The following is a 22,847-nucleotide window of genomic DNA, read 5'->3' on the forward strand; positions in this document are numbered from 1 at the left end:
TTTCATAAATTGGTTTTAGGAAGCCTGTGATGCTCCTGTATCTTAAAGTACATAACTCATGTTAGGCTTCTTCCTTGTCCAGGATGTTATACATCAGGCATCTAATGCTTACCTGCCCCTGTTGTGCCAGAGCCTTCTCCAAGTCTTCAATTTTAGTCTGATATCGTTGGTTTTCTGCCTGAAGTTGCTCACGAGTCTAAAAGGAAGAAAATGAAAGTGAAAAAAGGTGAAAAATTGTTCATTGCAATCATCATTAATAGAATGGCCATAAACTCTTCTGGCTTCAGCTGGAAAGGGTGATTAATTCTCCCACCCATTTTATTTTTATCCCAGTGTCAATATCCATGGTCAATCATTTTCCCTCACTCTCCACACCAGTCATTGTTTCTTGCCTTTGCTGATTTAAAACATTGAGCTCGTTCTCGAACACATTCCCAATCAAAGCTACAATTCCAGATTCTTGCTCCATCCATATTCTGTGCCCCTCCCTTTGTCATCAATGTAACCACATTACAGGCATTCTCCATATCAGCTTCCAATTCCTCATTCAGCATGTAGAACTCCTCTACCACATAAATCAGACAATTCCTGCCTGACACATTCCCCACAAAAGCTACACCTTTCAATTCATTCACATGAATATAGCACCCTTGAATATGAACGGCATGCAAACAAGAAATTTCATTGCACCTCGGTGCTTATGATAATGGATTAATCTGTATATAAATATCATTTAAAAAAATTAGAGGTGAACATCTCCACCATGTGACCAAAACTTAAAAGGTTGACACAGTGGTTCAGCTATAGAGTTGCTGCCTTACTGGCCAGAGACCCGAGTTCGATCCTGACTAAGGTTGTTGTCTGTACGGAGTTTCTACGTGCTTCCTGTGACCTGCGTGGGCTTTCTTTAGTTTCCTCCCGCACTCCAAAGACGTACAGGTTTGTAGGTTAATTGGCTTCAGTATAATTGTAAATTGTCCCTAGTGTGTGTAGGGGAATGTTAATGTGCGGGGATCGCTGGTCAGCACGGATGCGGTGGGCAAAACTAAACTCTCTGAACTAAAACTAAAACTAAACTAAACTAAGTTTAATTATACAGTCAGATAAGAACCAACTTTAAAGGCACTTAATATCATGTTGTCTTTTAGAACATAGAACAGCATAGCACAGGAACAGGCCCTTCAGCCTCCAATGTCATGCTGAACATAATGTCATGGCCAACTCTTATCTGCCAGCACGTAATCCATATCCCTCCATTCTCCCGTATATCCATGTGTGTCTATCCAAAAACCTCATTAATGCCACTACCGTACCTGACTCTCACCACCAACACTACTATTTTATTCATCTATTATGGAGCACCACAGAACTAAACCAGTTAAAGAGAAATATTTAAAAGAAAGTGATATGGAATTGTCTCCAATAGACCAGATGAGTCTCATGATGGAGATAAGACCTTCTACGATTTGTTTTCATCGATGGGAGGGGGTTTCCCAGTAATTTCTCTATTTATGTCATATTTACAGTATTTCCAGCATTCTGTCTTTTCATAATTTCTAGCAGTACCTTCACTTCTCTTTCAGCATCTAAAGTTCCACCGACTTGTTCCTGTAGCAAAGCATAGGCCCTCTGTAAAGCCTGATACTCCATGGTCAGCTGTCGAAAGCGAAGTTCTGTCTCTTCTTTTGCCATTCCCTAAACACAACACGTGAGGAACACATTCTACAGTTTGAGTAATCTGTCATCTCAATCATCTCACATGCTTATACTGTTTAGATAATATATGTTATATTGTAGTTTAAGTAAAACAGACCAGATCGTAAACAGGAATGTCTTCAATTATCAGCCACTACAAAATTTTTAAACTGCTATAAAACTGACCATGTTAATTTAATTATTTTCCGGTGGAAGTTTTATGTTTCATGCAGAATACAATTCACCAGCAGCTGGTAAGGTCTTTTCAAAAGAACAGGAAACAAACCTACACATCAACCATTTTAATGATGGCATTAGCTGTGTTGAAATGTTTCTACATTGGAAATGATGTGCCATCCTGCAGTACAACCATGTAGTTTAAAGGCACTAGTTTCCATAAGGCATTGTCAAAGGTCTCACCATACATATATGGTCAAATTCTTTCCTGACAAAATGGAAGGTGAACACAAGCAAATCAAATCAAGGATTGTGAAATATCTATTTTAGAGTTTTTGACTCCACATTAGCATTTAGATTAAAGAACATCTTAAATATGTGCAACTGTTTACATCATATATCAGTGGCATGATCGGCAGTAAATCTTGACCTTGTGATAATGTAAAATGTGTGGTAATAAGTAATCACAACACTGCAACTTTACATTTGAACCTCGGTACACGTGACAATAAACTAAACTAAACTAAACATTTTATACCATCATATAGAATCAAGATACACCTTAAGGTCTTTATGTACATTTAAAGATTTTTATTATACAAATGTATTAATTGATACAGCACGAATTGGATAAAGCAAGCACGTTGTTTGTGGGCATTGTAAGCTAAAATGCAGTGATGAGAACCAAGGGAGTCAAAGAGAACAGGCAGATGAACAGTGAATTAGTGAATGTATGAAAGTCAGCAGTCGGGGCAGCTGAATGGGAGCCACACATCAGCAATAATCCCGCACCCTAGCAAAGGGGAGGGCAGGTAACGATAAAAAGAATGGCATGGGAGTGAGGGCTGAAGCCAAAAAAAACATTGGTTTCTTTGAGACCCAGTTGAATACAATCTGCTTGTACCAACATACTGACCACTCTCCAGGAACTGCACTCCCACAGAGACACACTGTACAGAATTAGAACTACTGCAATTAGAATCCATGGCAAAACCTGGCTACAACCTCGCACTGACCTGTTATTATAAACTGCAAATGAACCCTGTACTGAAATATGTAAACCCTGACCACACTCGTTGGGATTTTTGGCTTCTTTGCCCATTTTCAATGAATATTAAATGCCCACTGTGCAATTTTAGTTGGCATCATATAGGTCCTTGGGACATAGGATTGTGTGGTTGGAAGAGGAAATGGTGAGTGGGAAGTGATAGGAACTAAAGATGGGCGTGTGGAGGATGGAGGTTTGAGTAACTAGAAGGGTAGAACAAGATTGAGACAAACTGGTTCAAATGCCCAGGACTAGTACACCCACAAAGTTTATTAGTTTATATTTAGTAATACATTATTCAGGATGTACTGGAATTTCGCATTCCCTCAAAACATTTCAAAAGTATGATAATAATGATATAAAACAATAGATATATTGATCAAAATAATGGTTGCATTTCAAACCATTCAACTGAATAAGCAATTTTTCAAACATGTTAAAAATGTATAAAATAATGTAGGTGAAAATAAGTACTTGATAAGTGCCAGTTGCAAACAATTAAAAGTTGTTTTCAATGACGACAAAAAAATAAGAATCTAATTTTTGTTACCTCATCAAGATCATCTTCAGGTGTACAAGGAGTTTGATCTGTCTTGTCTGTCTGGTATGAAATAGATGAACCATCTGAATCAAGTGAAGCTTCTTCATCATACCCGAAAAATGTTTCCACAACAGGCTTCTGTAAATTAAAAAAAAAAAAAATTAAAACGTTCAGCATGTGTAATGGTATTTCAATAATCTTTAATCAGCATCTAAAGCCCCTGTCCTACGATGCGAATTTACCCAAGAGCTCTCCCGAGTTTAAAAAAAATCAAACGCGTGGTATTTTTACTATTGGAAATTTTTCACACTGTTGAAAAATCTTCACAAGTTTCCGCGTTTCCCGAGTACCTGCCGTTAGCATTACGAGCCGCTACGAGACATCCACGAGCTCCGACGTACCCGCTACGTACATTCTACGTACTTACCATGAGTTTGATTTTTTTTAAAACTTGGGAGAGCCTTGGGTAAATTTCACATCGTGGGACAGGGCCTTTACTTCAACAAGTGTTAAACTCCTCGTGACTCTCAAGATTCCTGCTTTAAGTAGTAATCTTGGATGACATCTTTATTACTATTTACTGTTTGATTTCATGTTTCAGGATATGGACTGGATAAGTCTATATCAATCTTCTGGTGGAAGCAATCCAGTGAAATTTGGATGCTGGTGCTTTGGTGCCAACATTATTATATTAGTTCATGTTGACTTATATGGGAAAGCAAACTATGAACACATCTATGTTAAACACTTAAATAACTATCTTTGTTTGGGGTAAGGATATATTAGTGGTGATTCTCATGATCCTCCTTTAGAAACATTAAGACTGTAACAACTTCAAAATGATGACTTTTATTTCCAAAGGGAGTCAGCATAAGCGCAGGCTAGGCGATTGTTTTGCTGAACACCTCCGCCTAGTCCACCTGTGCCTACGTGATCTCCCAAAGCTAAGCACTTTAATTCCCCCACCCATTCTCATACTGACCTTTTGGTCCTGTGCCTCCTCCACTGTCAGAGTGAGGCCCAATCCAAATTGGAGGAACAGCACTTCAAATTTCGTTTGGGCAGCTTACAACCCCGTGGCATCAATATTGATTTCTCTAACTTCAAATAACCCTTGCTCTCCTTCTCTCTCTGTCCTTTCCCCCATCCTAGTACCACAAATGGTTCTTCTGTCCCCCTGAGTAAATATAGCTGAATGTACGCCTCGTTGTCAGCTTCCCCTCAGCTAACAATGAACCATTCTGCATTTTCTTATCACCATCTGCTTTGATCTGTTGTTTAACCTTACCCTTCCATATTTCTTGACTCCCTCTTCCCTGACTCTCAGTCTGAAGAAGGCTCTCAACCTGAAACGTCACACATTTCTTCTCTAGAGAGATGCTGCTTGTCCCATTGAGTTATTCCAACATTTTATGTCTATCTTTTGAATATTCCTAACATCTCTAACCATAGGATTTGTCGTCATGGCAATCCCTCGAGACGAGGATGATGGTCTACGTTCTGTTGTTTTTATGGACTCTCAGGTGGTTTATGAGTCCAATCCTGGCTTTAAAAGTTATTCGACATTCAGGACAGGCAATTCCAGATGGCAGATTGAGCTTTGATAGTTGCTGCCTCTTTTTCCGTTTTCTGCTCTTTTCTTCTAATTTTGCGCATCTCTTGGATTCGAAGGTCGCTGTTCCTTCTTGGATGATGGTTCGCCAGATGGTTCCTGTCCTTGGCATTGGTTTCCCAATTGTCGATGTCGATTGCACATTACTCCAAAACAGAACGAAGACGCCTGTGCGTGTGTTCATTTGACTTGTATTTTCAATGGCAACTGCCCATTTCCTTGGTCGCTTGTTGTTGATTTGGTAGTTCACGAGATAGACTAGATAGATATAGATCAGATCTTCTGGTGGAAGTAATTCAATAAATTTTGTACGCTGGCAAGATTTTATAAACATTTCATATGGATTTATGCGGCAAAGCTGGCTGCAATGAAAAGATCATTGCATATAGATCTGCCGGTTGCCAAACACTGTAATTCCCTTTCCCATTCCCACACTGACCTTTCTGTCTAAGGTCTCCTCCATTGTCAGAGTGAGGCCAAATGCAAATTGGAGGAACAGCATCTAATATTTCGTTTGGGCAGCTTACAGCCCAGTGGCATGAGAATGATTTCTCTAACCAATTAACTCCTGCTTCCCCTCTCTCTACATCTCTCCCCCAGCCAAGTCGACTAGCTTCAAAGTCGTCTTGTTGAATCTCATTGTCTACTCGTTTTCACCTAGCACACAGCTGACTATGGCCTGATTCCTTTATCATCATTACTTTCTCACATATCTTTCATTCATTTGTTCTATATCTTTGTTGCATATCTTTCATTCATTTGTTTGATTGTCCATCGGGTGGCACCATCGTAGTGGCAGCCTCGCCAGCAGCTGTTAGTCCTTTCACCCTTTCACAACTGGATTGGCGTGGCCTTCCCTACCGGAGACCAGCCAGAGTTTCAGCGGCGGCGCAGCACTGAATTATCATCGCGGAGCGATGTTGGAGCTCCGGAGTGTTGGGCCTGCTGACTTTAACACCATAGAGCTGTGATTTGCGGAGCTTCTCGCTGCGGGCTGGGGTGACTTTAACATCGTGGAGGTCTGGGATCCCTTGCTGGGGGGTCACCAGTGTTGGAGCTCCGCCCAGCTCAGCCTATGGACTTCGGAAGCCGCGGTCTCCAGTAGGAAGCGGCCGATTCGGAAACACCAAACCGCGAATGTGTTCCTCCGTTCCGACGCAGGAGTTCCAATCATCCCGGCAAGAGGGCCGGTACATCGGGCCGCCGTAGCGGCGACTGCGGAGGGCTCAAAGGCTTCGACCACGGGTGAACAAAGAGGAAGATGACTGAACTTTATTGCCTTCCCTCACAGTGGGAAGGTTGATTCCGCTGTGGGGGATGTTCATGTTAAACTCTATCGTGTATTGTGATCTTTTTATTTGTATGGTTGTATGGTAACTCAAATCTCACTGTACCAATTGGTGCATGTGATAATAAATGTAACTTTGAACTTGAACTAGAACTATAATATCTCCACATTACAGTCTATATCTCTTGTTTCTCTTTCTCCTGACTCTCAGTCTGAAGAGGGTTTCGACCCGAAACGTCATCTATTCCTTTTCTCCAGAGATGATGTCTAAGTTACTCCAGCTTTGGTTTAAACAAGCATCTGCAGTTCTTTCCTTCACTTAAATATCTTCCTTTGTTTGAACGCAAAAATTAGAAATATATTGCAGATAAAAATAACATTAGAGGTTCCCTCGGCTTTTTGTCACTGAACTATTTCCCCATTAACATTTTTTCATTTTAGTTTCCGCTGATTCTGTTGCATATGAGTGAGTAACAGGGTCAAGCATGAATGAAAAATACATATGATTCAAAACCAGACAAATCACAGGCACCAGGGAAGAACGGGGTGGAAACAAATATTCAAGTATATTTATTCTGTGAAAGGAAACCAACACGGTTACTTTCTGATTTTTAAATTATAGCTGCTGTCTCATCTGCTTTAATGATACAGATTTTACTAATTCCATGTGAGAATGATTTTTTTGGCTCTGGGTTTAAGAAAGACATGTGAACGTTGTAACATTTTATCTCAACCCTTTTCCTCAGTTATCTCTGTCCCCGGCCACACACTGCAGGAGTTTATTTCAATATATATATTATGGGCAGGCAATTCCCGCAGTCGATAGGCCATCGGGAAAATTGAATCAGGGAAAAGAAAGATGGAGTCAACATTTCAGGTCAATGATTCTTCCACACAAGGTCATTGGCTTTAAACATTGACTCTGTTCTTTTTTTTGCTTGTTGTGCTAAATACTTCCTGCGATTTCTGCATTTGTATCAGATTTCTAGAACTGCATATTTTTCCATCAAGGGAAGTTGATGTAATGTAACATCTTCAAGAGACTCTGTGAAGAGACAAAAACGTATCTCCTAAATTGTCCATAAAAGGTGAGCACTTAATTTTATTTGAACCGGTTGGATAGGTCTGCCATTAGGATTCGCGGGATGGCAGGACTGACATATGTTGAAAAAATGGGTCGACTGGGTTTGTATTCACTGGAATATAGAAGGATGAGAGGATATCTTATGGAAACATATAAAAGGCTAGATGCAGGAAAAATGTTCCCGATTTTGGGGAGTCCAGGACCAGGGGTCACAGGTTAAGAATAAAGGGTGGGCCATTTAGGACCGAGATGAGGAAGAACTTTTGCACCCAGAGAGTTGTGAATCTGTGGAATTCGCTGCCACAGAAGGCAGTGGAGGCCAATTCATTAGATGTTTTCAAGAGAGTTAAGGGCCTGTCCCACGAGCATGCGACTCCATGCGGCAAGCGCTACCCAACGTGGTCGCTTGAGCCGTACGGTTTCGCTGGGCCGGTCCCACTTCGATCGCCGGAGCCGTATGGAGTTGTGCGAAGCTGGTCCCGACATCGGCTCCAAAAATCTGACCGTGTTCAAGAATTCAGCGCGGCAACGGCCTGCCGGCCCGCAGCCGCCTCGACGCCGTACGCAAAGCCTCGACAAACGTGCGCAGCTTCTCGACACCATACGCAGCGTCTTGACGCCGTACGCAGCGTCTTGACGCCGTACGTCATGCGCGGACTTCGCTCAAACTTCACGTCACTCACTCAGCCTCCGCGCGGCCCCCACTTCTGGTTTGGTGGTGCTCGCCGCATGCAGGCGCATGCTGGTGGGACCGCCCCCGCTTCCAGTTTTGTCGTGGGACAGGCCCTTTAGATTTAGCTCTTAGAGCTAAAGGAATCAAGGGAGATGAGGAAAAAGCAGGAACCGGGTACTGATTTTGGATGATCATCCATGATCACGATGAACTGCTCGAAGGACCGACTGGCCTACTCCTGCACCTATTTTCTATGTTTCTATTGTTTCTGAAAACCAGAATAGATCTCTTCCTCAATTTGGAATGAGCGATGGAACTTTAGGTGTCACCTTGCTTGCCTTTGTAACTTTCTTCTTTTGTTTTCTGTAATGCAGAAGCTTATCCCGATCCTGTTAGCAAAACAAAAAGGATGTGTCTTAACAAAGAGTGGTGAAATATGTATGCTACAGTGTGAAGTAAATTGGTATTTAATCACATTAATGAATGGACTATTGAAATCACAATATCCTAAGCAGTTTTTTTAGGTACATTGACTTTCATTGAGATTTAAAATATTTGTATTTTAAATGTTAAAAAGCCAGCAAAATTTAATTTGATATTTTTCAGTTATGATGTTACAAATCATATCTCATTAAACATTATTTAACTCCGAAACTTGTTCATTCAATCTAATTTTTCTTGTAATGTTTCTTCTGTTTAAAACCCATTTTTTAAAGCTTATTCTTGCTAATGAAAGTATCAGCTGGGACAGCAGGAGCAGGCATGGGCTCACCAACATCCATGTCCAGGTTATTTTACCTGATGGTCCAAAACAATGAAAACTGGAAGCTGGAAAACCTGTATAACTGGACCCATTCAAATTTACATCTAGGCTTCAAATGTGATATTGAATTCAAATGTATTTAATTGGGACCATCCAGTTGACACCAAGCTCATAAATGCAGTAAATATATTTTATACTGAAAAATCATTAGTTTCAGTCTCTTTAAATACAGAGCTTAGATTAAATGCACATATGTTGAGATTTATTTTGAGAACATTTGTTGTACATTTATGTACAAAAACACTTGTTTAAAAGGATATTGGGATGAGGATAGATGATTGTTGTATTTGTTATACTGATTGTATTGGGAAGGGTGATTATAGAGTGATGGGTTGTATATATGACTAAGATACTGTATAATATTTGCGGGGTTTTTCTTTTCTTTTTCTTTTTCTTTTTTTCTTTTTTGTATGGCTTTGTAAATATTTGATTAGTGTTCAAATGTAAATAATTTGGTGTACATATAGTGGCTTGTGTACATCTGGTGTACATATAGCTGCTAAATTTGTATGAGATAATTACAAGCAGTTGAATAAGGGGTGGGAATTAATAAGCTTTGGCTTCTTCCTGCTCCTTTTCGGACACATATGATTTCATTTATTTATAGATATTGTTTATGACACTTTATAAATATTTGTGTTTTGTTTTTTGTATGCTGTTTCACATTTGCTTTTTATTCTTTTATTCTGTCCAAAATAAATAACTAATAAATAAATAAATAAAAAACATTAGAATACAAAACCAGGGATGTAATGCTGAGGCTCTACCTGGTCAGACCGCATATGGAGTATTGTCAGCAATTTTGGTCCCCATATCTGAGGAAGGATGTGCTGGCGCTGGAGAGGGTCCAGAGAAGGTTTGTGAGAATGATCCCAGGAATGAGTGGGTTAACATATGATGAGCCTTTGATGGTACTGGGCCTCCACTCGCTAGAATTTAAAAGAATGATCGGGGACCTCATTGAAACTTACCAAATAGTGAAAGGTCTGCAGAGAGTGTATGTGGAGAGGATGTTTCCACTAGTGGGAGAGTCCAGGACCTGAGGTCATAGCCTCAGAATTAAAGGACGTTCCTTTAGGAAGAGGATGAGGAGGAATTTAATTAGTCAGACGGTGGTGAATCTGTGGAATTCACTGCCACAGAAGGCTGTGGAGGCCATATCAGTGGATATTTTTTAAGGCAGATAGATAGATTCTTGATTAGTACGGGTGTCAAGTGTTATGGGGAGATAGCAGGAGAATGGGGTTAGGAGGGAGAGATAGATCATTCATGAGTGAATGGCAGAGCAGACTTGATGGGCCGAATGACCTAATTCTGCTCCTATCACTTATGCACCGAGTGAAATATATATAATTTGAAGGGAAGCTTGCATTATTGGGAATATGGAAATGATGCTGAGTCTGGACAGAGGTCAATGAATAAGATGATACTGTGAGAAAATTGATATAAAAAAACTGATAGCTAGGGTATAATATTAATTAAATCATTTATGGATGAACTAGAATCATGCCATTTTTTGCTTGCAGGTGTTATCTTTTTTGGACTCTTCATGAGTATGAATATTAAAACTCAGATTGTAAGGGCATGGTTTATTTAACATTGCTTTCCATCAATCTCTTAAAAATGGACATGGTTGTACCTAGTAATACCCAAGAGTACAAAGGACCTGAAATGCTAAAAAAAAAAAACACTTTTCTAAATGAATGCATGCTTGGCTTTGTAACTTTCTTCTTCGAGTGAAAATAATCTCTATAGTCAGAGAACAGACTAAAAAATCTAACTGGATTTAGGAGAGAAATATTGCATGAGATTTCATTGATATTTCCCCTGTATGGACTTCATGGATGGATGTGAATTATTGAGTTGCATTATATTTGTGACTGGAACCTGGAGACTGAACCCAAGTACAAAGAATCTTTTATATATCTTCTTTTAAATAATTATTATTTTTAAACATTTCGTCATATATACTTCGAATGGGTTTAAAGCAGACAGACAAGCTCATTGTGCTGCAGAGACACTTTAACACAGTAGGGACTCATTGAAGCAGAATTTATGATCAATGTTCAGTCTTGGACCTCCATGCTAAAGAGCCTGTCCCACTTTCCTGAGTTATTCACGAATTCTCCCGAGTTTTCAAACTCGCAGAATATTCGTAACGAGTCCGTAGGAGTCCGTGGATATATTGTAGCGGCTCATTATGCCAGCCTTAGGTACTCGGGATTATTTTGTTACTCGTGGACATTTTTCATCGCTGAAAAAACCTCCCGACTTACCTGATGCCCCGAGTACCTACGGCTGGCATAACGAGCCGCTACGATATATCCACTGACTCTTTTACGGCCTCCTACAGACTCGTTACGAACATTCTGTAAGTTTGAAAACTCGGGAGAATTCGTGATTAACTCAGGAGAGTTCATGAATAACTCGGGAAAGTGGGACAGGCCCTTTACTCTGCATTTATCTTGGATGATTCAACCAACATAAACCCAATTTGATTAGACTGGTGTGATGCTGTACAGCAACAGGGCCTTCAGTTACTTCACATGTTACCTGGAGCAACACCTAGTCACAAAACAACTGAAACAATCTGACAGGAATGGTTCATCATCCTGTCAAAAGGTTTGAATAGTGGAGATTTAAAAGCAATCAGAAACTCATCAACATATTACAATAAATAATAAAAATGTAAAAGAAAATAAGAAAAGGAAAACACACAAAAAAATGTAAATGTTTAAAAAGTTAACTTAGAGAAAAAAGGAATTTACAACAAAAATCACAAATTGCTGGAGTAACTCAGAGGGGCAGCTGCCTAACCCGCTGAATTACTCCAGGACTTTGTGACAAAATTAACTTAATCTGGACTATACGAGCTGACCTCCCCATTGAAATGAATCAACGTGTCCTTCCAGAGACAGCTCTAATCCAGTAGACGTTGTAAATTCCACAGCTAGAAATTGCTGTAACTTTGCACTACGTTCATGGCCGGAATAAGCTTACAAAATGTCAATAAATTCAAGACTTCCACGCTAAGATGTGAACTTGAGTAGATCCTTAACTTTCCGGCACATAGATGGGGAAGTGGCAACAGTCAAGAGTTCACCGAGTACTCCGGGCAATGGCTGTATTTGTGATTTCCATAATTGAGCATGTTTCTTCTTTTCTAAAACCCTGAGACAATTTGAGATATTTCCTAATTGGTGGCACAGTTGCGCTGCAGCAAGTACATCTGTCCCTTTGCTCCATCGAACTGGTTTTGATTCTGACCTCCAGAGCAGTCTGCAAAAGATTTGCATGTTTTCACCGTCACACTGTGACCTTCCCCCACGTGCTTCAGGTTACTGTCTCATCCCATCAAAATGTTTCATGTTTAGCCTCTGTAAATTAGCGACTGTAAATTGCCCCTGGAGTAAGTGGATGGCAGGGGGAGCGAGATGGGGTAAATGGGCATTTAAAGAGAATGCAGGGTTATAAGTGGGAGAGAGCGATTGCTGGGATTGTTTAGAGGAATGGCATAGATTTGTAGGGCTGATGGATGCCTTCTCTTAATATTCAAGTTTTTACACACATTTAATACAGGTTGAACACTGATTTCCCTTGTGGAGGAGTGAGGAGGGTGGAGGATGCGGTGACCTGTAGGTCAGAAGCCAGGGCTGTCCCCTCCAGCTCCCCTCGCCTCCTCCCCGACCACCGCCGCTGTCACCTCCTCCTTCTCCCCCAGAGTTGCCAATATACTGCACCTTGACACCGACAGCAGGTGAGTGGAAAGGGAGCCCCACGGTGTCCGAGGGGGCACACTGAGACATGAAGTGCTGGAGTTGCTGTCCCCTCCAGCCAACAAAATCAGTCTGAGGAAGGGTCCCGATGTCATCTGTCCGTGTTCTCCAGAGATCCTGACCCGCTGAATTACTCCAGCACTTTGTGTCCTGTCGGTGGGTGAAGAAGGGCTCGCTGGTGCAACTTGCGAGTCGGGAGTGGGGTCGGAAGCCGGGGGTACAAACGGCCGGGGAGACGGCGGGAGCCCGGGATGGGTCGGCAGGTCAGTCCGCTAAATCTGACATCTGTTGTAAGGGGGTTGGTAAAACGAGGGGTTACTGTATTGCCTTTGCGAAACAGTTAGCAGGGAAGATTGAGCGCACAGTTGATTCTTTCTTGACAGAGGGGCACGACCGGAAAGAGCACTTGCCATTCGCAACACCGCCTGTGGCCGCCCATGGAATTTCAACTGAGCTCTCGATATATTGTCCGGATTATAGGGGTGGGCAGACCATCAGTTGCCAGAAAATTAATGTTCAACATTCAATGTGCACAGTTAATCTAGATCAATTATAGATCGGAAATTATTACTGAACCGAACATTTGAGAATTATTGTGTCACTTGAAAGTTATTCGGAAGGAATTATCGTGTCACTCACTGCAAAGCTATGGTCTTAGTAGAGATGTGCCACCAAACAATAATGAAAATAAAGCAGATAGTTTATAAGTGAGGTTTTCAAGCCAGTTCTTTTCATGAGACCAAACCATAAGAGTCTATATCAAACTATTTGGTCTCTGCTAGTGATTCAAGTTTAGTTTAGTTTAGTTAAGTTTAGTTTATTGTCATGTGTACCAACGTACAGTGAAAGGCTTTTGTTGCATGCTGACCAGTCAGCGGAAAGACAATACATGATTACAATCTAGCCACTCACAGTGTACTGATACATGTTGAAGGGAATAACATGAATTACGTATCGTCCAAGGTAAAGCTAGTAAAGTCCGATCAAGGATAGTCCGCCGGTCACCAATCAGGTAGCTATTAGTTCAGGACTGCTCTCTGGTTGTGGGAGGATGGTTCAGTTGCCTGATAACAGCTGGGAAAAAACTGTCTCTGAATCTGGAGGCGTGCATTTTCACACTTCTATATCTTTTTCCCAATGGGAGAGGGGAGAAGAGTGAGTGGCCAGGGTGCGACTTGTCTTTGATTATGCTGCTGGCCTTGCCGAGGCAGCGTGAGGTATAAATAGAGTAAATGGAAGGGAGGTTGGTCTGGGCAGCGAACACAATTCTCTGCAATTTCTTGTTGTCATGGCTGGAGCTATTCCCAAACCAACCTGTAATGCATCGTGATAAAATGCTTTCTATAGCGCATCGGTAGAAGTTGGTAAGTGTCCATTTTGCTGTAATTTTATAAAACTGTGTGAGCTGACCAAGAATATCAAATGAATTGTCAACTTTTACAATCCTGAACAACTCATGGACTGATGTTTAGCATATAATTCTCTACACAAGTAAGATAAAATGGGTTTGGGAGCCATATTGAGAACATTCGTGACTTATCTTTCTCCAACCTTGGAAACTGTTGATGGATCATGCATCTTGGGTTTGACCTCAGTGTTAATCATGTGGTGAACAAGTCGGCTACATTGTGATTTCCCTGTCCAATCTCTCTGTCTTTTTGAAAGCTCTGGGGTGCATCTTTCATCTGTAGAAATTCAGAAATAAACAATTCTGCTTTGGCCATTATTTTTCCTTGTTGCAAGTAAACTCACTGCAGTTTTGCTACATTTGTCCTGCTGGAAGGGGCATATCCAGAGATAAACAGGACCTTGTGCACCACCCGCTCCTAGTTAATAATAATTCATACATACTGGGATAGAAAAAATTACACTTAATACGGTGTAGGAAATTACAGCAGACGCTGGTTTAAATCGAAGATAGACACAAAATGCTGGAGTACCACCTCTGGAAAGAAGGAATGGGTGGAGTTTCGGGTCGAGACCCTTCTTCAGACCCGAAACCTCACCCATTCCTTCTCTCCAGTGATGCTGCCTGCCTGCTGAGTTACTCCAGCATTTTGTGTCTCTCTCAGAATACATACTATTTTTAGGAAGATAATTGGAATGGAGGCCTGTGACACTTTGCCCATCCCTGTACATCAATATGAATTGTGCTACTTACTATGACACTCCTGACATAGCCAGCTGTCTCCAGAGCCTGATAAAAATAAAGACTGCAGATAAGAATTTTTTATAATGGCAGTGCAAGTTAGGCAATGGGTTGCAAATTTAGCACATTGGTATATTTTTACAGTGTTCTTTCTTACTGTTTTACTGGTCTCCCTTTGGTACAATTAAGGATGCATTCAGCAAGTGACAATATATAAAACATTGTATATTTCTGACAAGAGTTGCTAAGTAGCAAGTGATAATTTAGAAATAGGAGAATGTAGGGAGGATTGTACATAGGGTTGCCAACTGTCCTGTATTAGCCGGGGCGTCCCATATATTGGGCTAAATTGGTTTGACCCATACGGGACCGCACTTGTCCCGTATTTGACTGCTACTACTCCGGTCGAGGCGACTGTCGGGTCGGTGCGCTGCATCCGGCCCCGCCTCACCCGTCCTGACATAGTGCAGCCTATGGAATGCAGCAGCAGCGCCTCGCCCGTGGCCCCATCGATCGGTAGCCCGACCAGCTGTCTGACCTTCGGACCTTCGCTTACCGCCGACACACCACCACCCCTCGTTTTCAAGGCTGATCATCGGTTCATGAGTTGGATGGGGTGCCGGATTTTGCGCCCACTCCTCAGCTGGTCTGCCGGCTGGGCTTGGTGTGCAGTCAAGCACCTGGGCCAACATCATTCACCCAGCCACAGCCGAGTCGGTCAACGAATTGCCGTCGGGAATTTGTCCCTTATTTCGACCTTTTGTCCCTTATTTGGGAGTGAGAAAGTTGGCAATCCTAACTGTACATGTTCATTTGTGACTTCGCAAAAGCATTCAACCCTTTCAACTTGTGGAACAGCCTACTCAACATTGCTGACAAGCCATGATTCTAATGAACAAGTCATCATGGATCCAAACACAATGCAGCCTAGACTGAAGAGATGGCTGTCTTATCAATTTTACTCTCTTCTCATTCTTCCTCACCACATTTTTGCACTTCACTTCCAAGAATCTCCCCACTGGACCTAATCTACAAGATGAATGGGAGACTGGTCCACTTTCAGTGAAATAGTGAAAGGCTTGGATAGAGTGGATGTGGAGAGGATGTTTCCACTCGTGGGAGAGTCTAGGACGAACGTTCCTTTAGAAAGGAGATGAGGAAGAATTTGTTTAGTCAGAGGGTGGTGAATCTGTGGAATCGTTTGTCACAGAAGGCTGTGGAGGATAAATAATGGATATTTTTAAGGCAGAGATAGGTAGATTCTCGATTAGTACGGGTGTCAGGTGTTATGGGGAGATAGCAGGAGAATGGGGATGGAGACGGAGAGATAGATCCACCATGATTGAATGGCGGAGCAGATTTGATGGGCCAAATTGCCTAATTCTGCTCCTACCACTTCTGACCTCATGGCTTTTGTCACCTCTAGTCAAGAGCTTGTTCACTGATTATATGGGAGAACACTAATCACCTGGTCAAGCTCGTTTTCTAACATAAGTGTCCAAAATGATCCCTCCTCGAGTCAGAATGTTCACATACTGTTTCAGGGAACCTATCTTGGATTCACCTAACAAAATCTGTCCCATCTGACTGCCTATTCTATCTGTGCCTCTCATAATTTTATAAACGTCTAACAGATCTTCTAAGGTTCCATTCCTTTCCAACAACCTAGCTTGCACAACTTCCATTGAAAGTTACTGCACAGTAATTGCTTTTTTTCCTCCCTCTAACTTGGAGATATGGTCAATGGCATTTCCATCAGTCACTGTATTTTGCTTTCAGATGGAGAACATTACAGTTTAGTCAATGCTGGGATTTGAAAACTCTGCATAGACTGGATTCTGAATCTGTGAGCTCCTGGTCTGAATGAGAATGATCATTTTATTTAACCAGAAACGTTTAATTCTGGGTAATTGCTCTATGCTCAAAATAAAATTCTTATCAAAACCAATGTAGTTGCTTAGGAAAGCTTAAATCAACAGCTTTCCCAGTAGAAGAATAATAGGGGGTGCATGTCAGTTTACGGGTACTGCACAGACAGCAAGTAGCTGCTAACTTGAAATTTAAAACTTGCCAAGGGAAAACAAATTTTGAAAAAAAAAAAAAAAAATCAGGGTTACGTTTAAAATAGTTAAAATGCCACCTTGCTAAGGTCATCAATGACGTTTTGTTGTTCCATAACTTGCATCCGAAGAAACTCAATTTCTTTCTCTTCGTGATTCTGGTCCAGGTCGTTTAGAGAGCTTGGTCGTCGTATAGCTCCCACTCTCTCCTTCTGCATGGAGAATTAAAGAGTCTGAGCAACATTTAACTGCATTTGGGAAAAAAATGTTGAAAACGTAATCATTCTGCATCTTTCCAACCTCTTTGACAAGGCAATTGTCTCACTGTTACGAATAATACATCACAAATCATGAGCCCAACGAATCCAGAACACATTGGAAATACTGCAGTGATATCACTCAACAGCAGGGTTTTCTTAAAACTACTGTATGCACTTTTTAAAATAGAATCTGCATAACTTTTTACTGAAGGGTAAATATATTGTTGCATTTATATTAAATATATTATCGCATTTACACAGTGTTCGTAACAAGTGAAGCAACAATGTTCATGTTGCCTCTTTTATGTGCGTTGGGCCGCTCCTTGAAATCTGGATATGTTTCCGTTGCCACCCCTCTTAAGCTCTGAATGAATTATACATCTGGGTATGTTTTGAAGACATCAACAAAAATGAAAACCTACCTTAAAAATAAACAAATACAAGCACTCCCTGACTTGCATAATAGGAGAATTATGCAAAGTCGCACTTACATGAACAATTGGTCAGTCGGTCAGTGGATATTTTTAAGGTAGAGATGTACAAATTCTTGATTAGAATGGGTGTCAAGGGTTATGGGGAGGAGGCAGGAAAATGGGATTAGGAGGCAGAGATCAGCCATGATTGAATGGCAGAGTAGATGCAATGGGCCGAATGGCCTAATGCTACTCCTATAACTTGTGAACTTGTTAACAGTTCACATTAGGTGGTCCCGTTTCCAGAATGACCTGTGCTATTACAAAGGGAGGATGGCAAGGCTTCCCGTCTGCCTCTTAGATATAAAAGCCTCACGCTGGCTCGGTGCGACACTGGGAAGGTGAGTGATATCGAGGGAGGCAGTGGAGAGCAACTCCTGGCCATGTCACCAGCATCTTCCACAAGGTGGAACAGCGAACCATGCATCACCAGCTTCCGCACCATCTGGTTGCCATGGCTGTTGTTGCGACTCACGTTGTTGGCCGACAGCGCTTTCGTCAGGATGCACAGGCTCACCATGGGGCTCCCTCCCCTCTCATCAACTGCTGCTTCTTCCTGTCACCCATTGTTTTGTCCGCTCCACCACTCCCCTTCCATCTCCCCAGAGTCAAGGAGTCAGTAACAGCGGGGAGAAGAAGGCAGTGGTGGGGAGGGGGGGGGGGGGGGGCTACAATGTGAGCCGTAACTGCATCCAGCAGCTGATGAGGAAGAGCTCACTGGTGCAGACCAGTGGCATCGACACCTATTTTTAAGGTGAAACTCATTTTAAGTAGGATTTCTTCTAACCTAATGGCTAACCGTCCCGTAAGATTTGAGTAGCACACTTTTAGTTGATCCCTTGCCATCAATATCCTCCCTTACTTTGTGAAAAGGAAAACACACCAGCAACTCCAATCCCCACAGCTCTCGATACCTTTTCCAATAAAATTAATGGACCGTAAATCATAGGCTTCGATTCTAGAATTTAATGACAAACTCATCCTGAGAGCATTGAACCCAGGTGAAAATGGCTTATCATAGAGTATATGTTTAAATCGGACTGATCCAGTGCTTTAACACCACAAGTCTTTAATGAGCATTGTCTATAATTCCACATAGATTAGCATTGAGTTTTATTTGTCATAGTCACACAGCATAGAAACAGCCCCTTTGGCCAACCAAGATGCCTCATCTAACCTAATCCCATTTGCCGTAATTTTCCCCATATCCCTCTGAACCTTTCCCATCCATTATTCACCCCTTCATTAATATGTGGAACTGACAGCTTAATTGCTTAAAGGATGAGGTTGTTTCAATGCTTATGTACAATTGTCTGCTCAGCAACACACAGGGTGTTGCACAATAACATCGAGGTAAAGGAGAGACCACGCATTGGGAGAACTCAGATAGAGTAAGGATTATGAAGAGGAATAACACCTGAGAATGAAACATTGCAGGGATTACGATATCTAACAAAGATACTGCGGAAGAAAGGGAAGGGAAATAGCAATATTTATTAGGGTAGAAACAGGGACACAGCTGTGAAGAATACAAAAGTAGACTCCATGTGGATTGAGATAAGAGGTAAAAGATAATAAGGAATAAATCACATCAATAGGTGCAATCTACAGATTAATTAGGTGGGAGAGCTAGAGTAAGATATATGTAGACAAATTAGGAAAATCCATAATAATGAGGGATTTCAACAAAGCTCTTTATTAATTAAATTGAAGGGGTGGGTAATGAGATAGTGAATAGAATCTTCAATTTACCATATATCCCTTTGAGATACAATCTGTTAAAAAATCAACAAAAGAAAATTAGCTATTAAAAGGGAGAATTAACTTGAAGCTAAGTGCAGCTAAGAAGTATAATTAAGGGAATGTTTAGTCCCATAGTAAAATATGATTCAAGATGATAATAGAAAAAAACATTAGGACGATGAAAACCTGACTAAAAGAGTGAACAAAGTTGAAATAGAGTCTGAGTACAGAACCCGAGAATCTGAAGAAGGGTTCTCAACTGAAATGTCACCCATTCTTTCTCTCCAAGGATAAAGTCCGTGACCATCCATATTATGCAGGCCACACATTTACTATGTCATTATAAGGGGATCCTTCCAAGGAAGAAAGTACCAGTCTACCCAGACTCTCCTTCGAACTCAAGCCCTCCAGTCCTATTATCTGAACCGAAGAATCTGGGATATCAAAGGGTGGAGGAGTTTGCTTCCTGACCAAGGAATAAAGTACCTAGGAATATAACCCTACCATGACTTCAGAATTAAGGGACAGAAGTTTAGGGGTAATATGAGGGGGAACTTCTTTCCAGAGAGTGGTAGCGGTGTGGAATGAGCTCCCAGTGAAGTGGTGGAGGCAGGTTCATTGGTATCATTTAAAAATAAATTGGATAGGCATATGGATGAGAAGGGAATGGAGGGTTATGGTATGAGTGCAGGCAGGTGGGACTAAGGGGAAAAAAATTTGTTCGGCACGGACTTGTAGGGCTGAGATGGCCTGTTTCCGTGCTGTTATTGTTATATGGTTATATGGTTATATTAAGACGCTTTCTCGTTCCTACTCGCCGGATCTGGAGCATCTGACTATCTCATGCCGTCCATTCTACATTCCCGGGGAGTTCAGCTCAGTGATCATCACATCATCACAGCCGTCTACATACCACTATGGACACCGACATGGCACTATCGGCCCTACACGATGAGTTATGTCGACACCAAAACAAGAACCCTGATGCGGCTATGGTGGTGGCTGGAGATTTTAATAAGGCAAATCTCAAAAAGGTCATGCCTAACTTCTGCCAACACATCATGTGTGTCACCGGGGGGGGTGAAATAACTTTGGACCACTGCTACACGCCGTTCAAGAAAGGTTACAAGGCCGTTTCTCTCCCTTCTTTTGGGAAATCTGACCACGCTGCCATTTTCCCGCTGCCGGAGTATAAACAACGGACAGTACGGGAAGCGGCAGTGACGAGGGACGTAAAGCGGTGGTCTGACCATTCAGAGGCCATGCTGCAAGATGCACTGAGCGATGTCGACTGGAATATGTTCCAAGCAAGTTCCAGAGATGTCAGTGTGTTCGCGGAAACGGTCACGGACTTCATTGCAACAATAGCCGATAACATCGTCCCCATGGTAAGGGTGAGCATCTCTCCTAATCAAAAACCTTGGGTGGACAGGTCCATTCGCGTTGCCTTGAATGCTCACGCCGCTGCTTACAACTCTGGCCTGGCATCCAGCAATATGAATGACTACAAAGCAGAGTCCTATAGACTGCGAAGGGTGGTGAAGGACCCAAAATGGAGGTACAGGGTCAGGATGGAGTCGCAGATGGTGCTGCGGGACACCAGGCGCCTTTGGCAGGGGCTACGGACTATAACTAACTACCAGAGCAACCCCCCCTCAACCGGGAGTGCTGGCACCTCCCTAGCTGATGACCTGAACTCTTTTTACGTACGATTCGAGACGGGCAACATCACCCCTAGCTTGCCGGCTAACGACAACACCGCCAGCATGCTGGCTAGCGAGGCTGGAGGGAGGTCCACCGCTGGGGATGTGCACACATTCTCGATGACCGAGCATGATATAAGGAGGGCTCTGACGAGTGTGAACACAAGGAAAGCTGTAGGTCCAGACTAAAGTCTTGTGCTACTCAGCTTGCTCCAGTGCTCACACAATATTCAACCTCTCACTGGCCAAGTCCATTGTATCTGCCTGCTTCAAAGGATCAACCATTGTAACAGTGCAAAGAAATGCCTCTCCAGCTTGTCTGAATGACTACCGACCGGTGGCCCTCACCTCGGTGGTCATGAAATGCTTTGAGAGGCTGATCAAGAATCACATCTGCACCTTCCTCCCTCGCACCATGGACCCGTTGCAGTTCGCATACCGTCCGAACAGATCCACGGATGATGCAGGTCTCTCCCAGGTTCTGCACACCGCTCTCTCTCACCTTGACAGCCAGAAGGGGGGCTATGTGAGGATGCTGTTCATTGACCAGTTCAGCTTTCAACACGATAGTCCCCACCAAACTTGCTGAGAAGCTGCTGGAACTGGGACTGAACACTCCCCTGAGTGCCTGGGTCCTGGACTTTCTCACCGCCAGGCTCCAGGTGGTCAAGATGGGGAGACATACCTTCAACCCCCTCACCCTGAGCACAGGATCCCCCCAGGGTTGCGTCGTCAGCCCCCCCCCCCCCCCCCCCCCTACTGTACTCCCTGTACACACATGACTGTGTGGCTAGGTTCAGCTCCAACTCGATAATCAAGTTTGCTGATGACACTGTGGTGGTGGGCCTGATCTCCGATAACAATGAGAAAGCCTACCGGGAGGAGGTGGCTGATCTGGCACGCTGGTGTCAGGACAACAGCCTCCTCTTGAATGTCATAAAAACTAAGGAGCTGATTGTGGACTTTAGAAGGGCTCAACATTCGAGGACGTACACGCCACTGGAGATAAATGGGACTACTGTGGACTACTGGGACTACTACATGCTGCTGCACTGGTGAGTAAGGCAAGGCAGCGCCGTTACAACCTCCGGCAGCTGAGGGAATTCAGAGACTCTCTGAGGATCCTTCAGTGCTTCTACTCTGGGGCTGTAGAAAGCATCTTGTCCGGCAACATCACAATCTGGTTTGGGAATAGCTCTTCCCAGGACAGGAAGGCTCTGCAGAGTGTAGTGCGGTCGGCCGAACGCCCAATGGGAACTTCACTCGCCCCCCCTGCAGGAACTATGCACCAGGAGGTGCAGATCCAGAGCCAGCAACATTATGGGGAACCCCTACCACCCCAGCAACGGACTGTTCCAGCTGCCACGGTCAGGCAAGTGCCTCCGTTGTCACGCTGTGAAAACAGAGAGGCTGAGACGGAGTTTCTTCCCACAGGCCATCAGGAATGTAAACTCCTATCTCACCAGGGACTAATGTACTAATTTACTGTTGTGTTGTGTCTTTTTTAAATTTTTTTTCCTTAAATGTAAATACTGGTTCTGTTCTATTCTGTTCTGTTGTTCTGTTGTTTTTGCACAGTCCGCAGGCATTGCCACTTTCATTTCACCGCACCTCTTGTATGTGTATGTGACAAATAAGCTTGACTTGACTTGAATTGAATAATTTATTCCTGAGCCATATATTCAATATTAACCAATGCTCTTTGGTGGAAAGAAATGTAAAATTATTCATATCCTCCAACT

The 22,847-nt window shown here is 42.6% G+C and overlaps 1 protein-coding gene across 3 annotated transcripts in view; it reads right to left on the reverse strand.

The window, feature by feature from the left end:
* Window positions 1-22,847, reverse strand: part of jakmip3 (Janus kinase and microtubule interacting protein 3) — a 240,099-nt gene that overhangs the window by 91,191 nt on the left and 126,061 nt on the right. For all 3 annotated transcript variants that reach the window (XM_055646660.1, XM_055646662.1, XM_055646661.1), the window contains 6 exons: window positions 17,007-17,138; window positions 14,879-14,914; window positions 8,448-8,507; window positions 3,471-3,599; window positions 1,567-1,695; window positions 113-196 (listed from right to left, as the gene is read on the reverse strand). In XM_055646660.1, coding sequence (XP_055502635.1) covers window positions 113-196; window positions 1,567-1,695; window positions 3,471-3,599; window positions 8,448-8,507; window positions 14,879-14,914; window positions 17,007-17,138 — 570 coding nt within the window. The remainder of the gene's footprint in view (window positions 1-112; window positions 197-1,566; window positions 1,696-3,470; window positions 3,600-8,447; window positions 8,508-14,878; window positions 14,915-17,006; window positions 17,139-22,847) is intronic.

The sequence above is a fragment of the Leucoraja erinacea genome, chromosome 15, assembly GCF_028641065.1.
Source record: "Leucoraja erinacea ecotype New England chromosome 15, Leri_hhj_1, whole genome shotgun sequence".
NCBI classification, from domain to species: Eukaryota; Metazoa; Chordata; class Chondrichthyes; order Rajiformes; family Rajidae; genus Leucoraja; species Leucoraja erinaceus.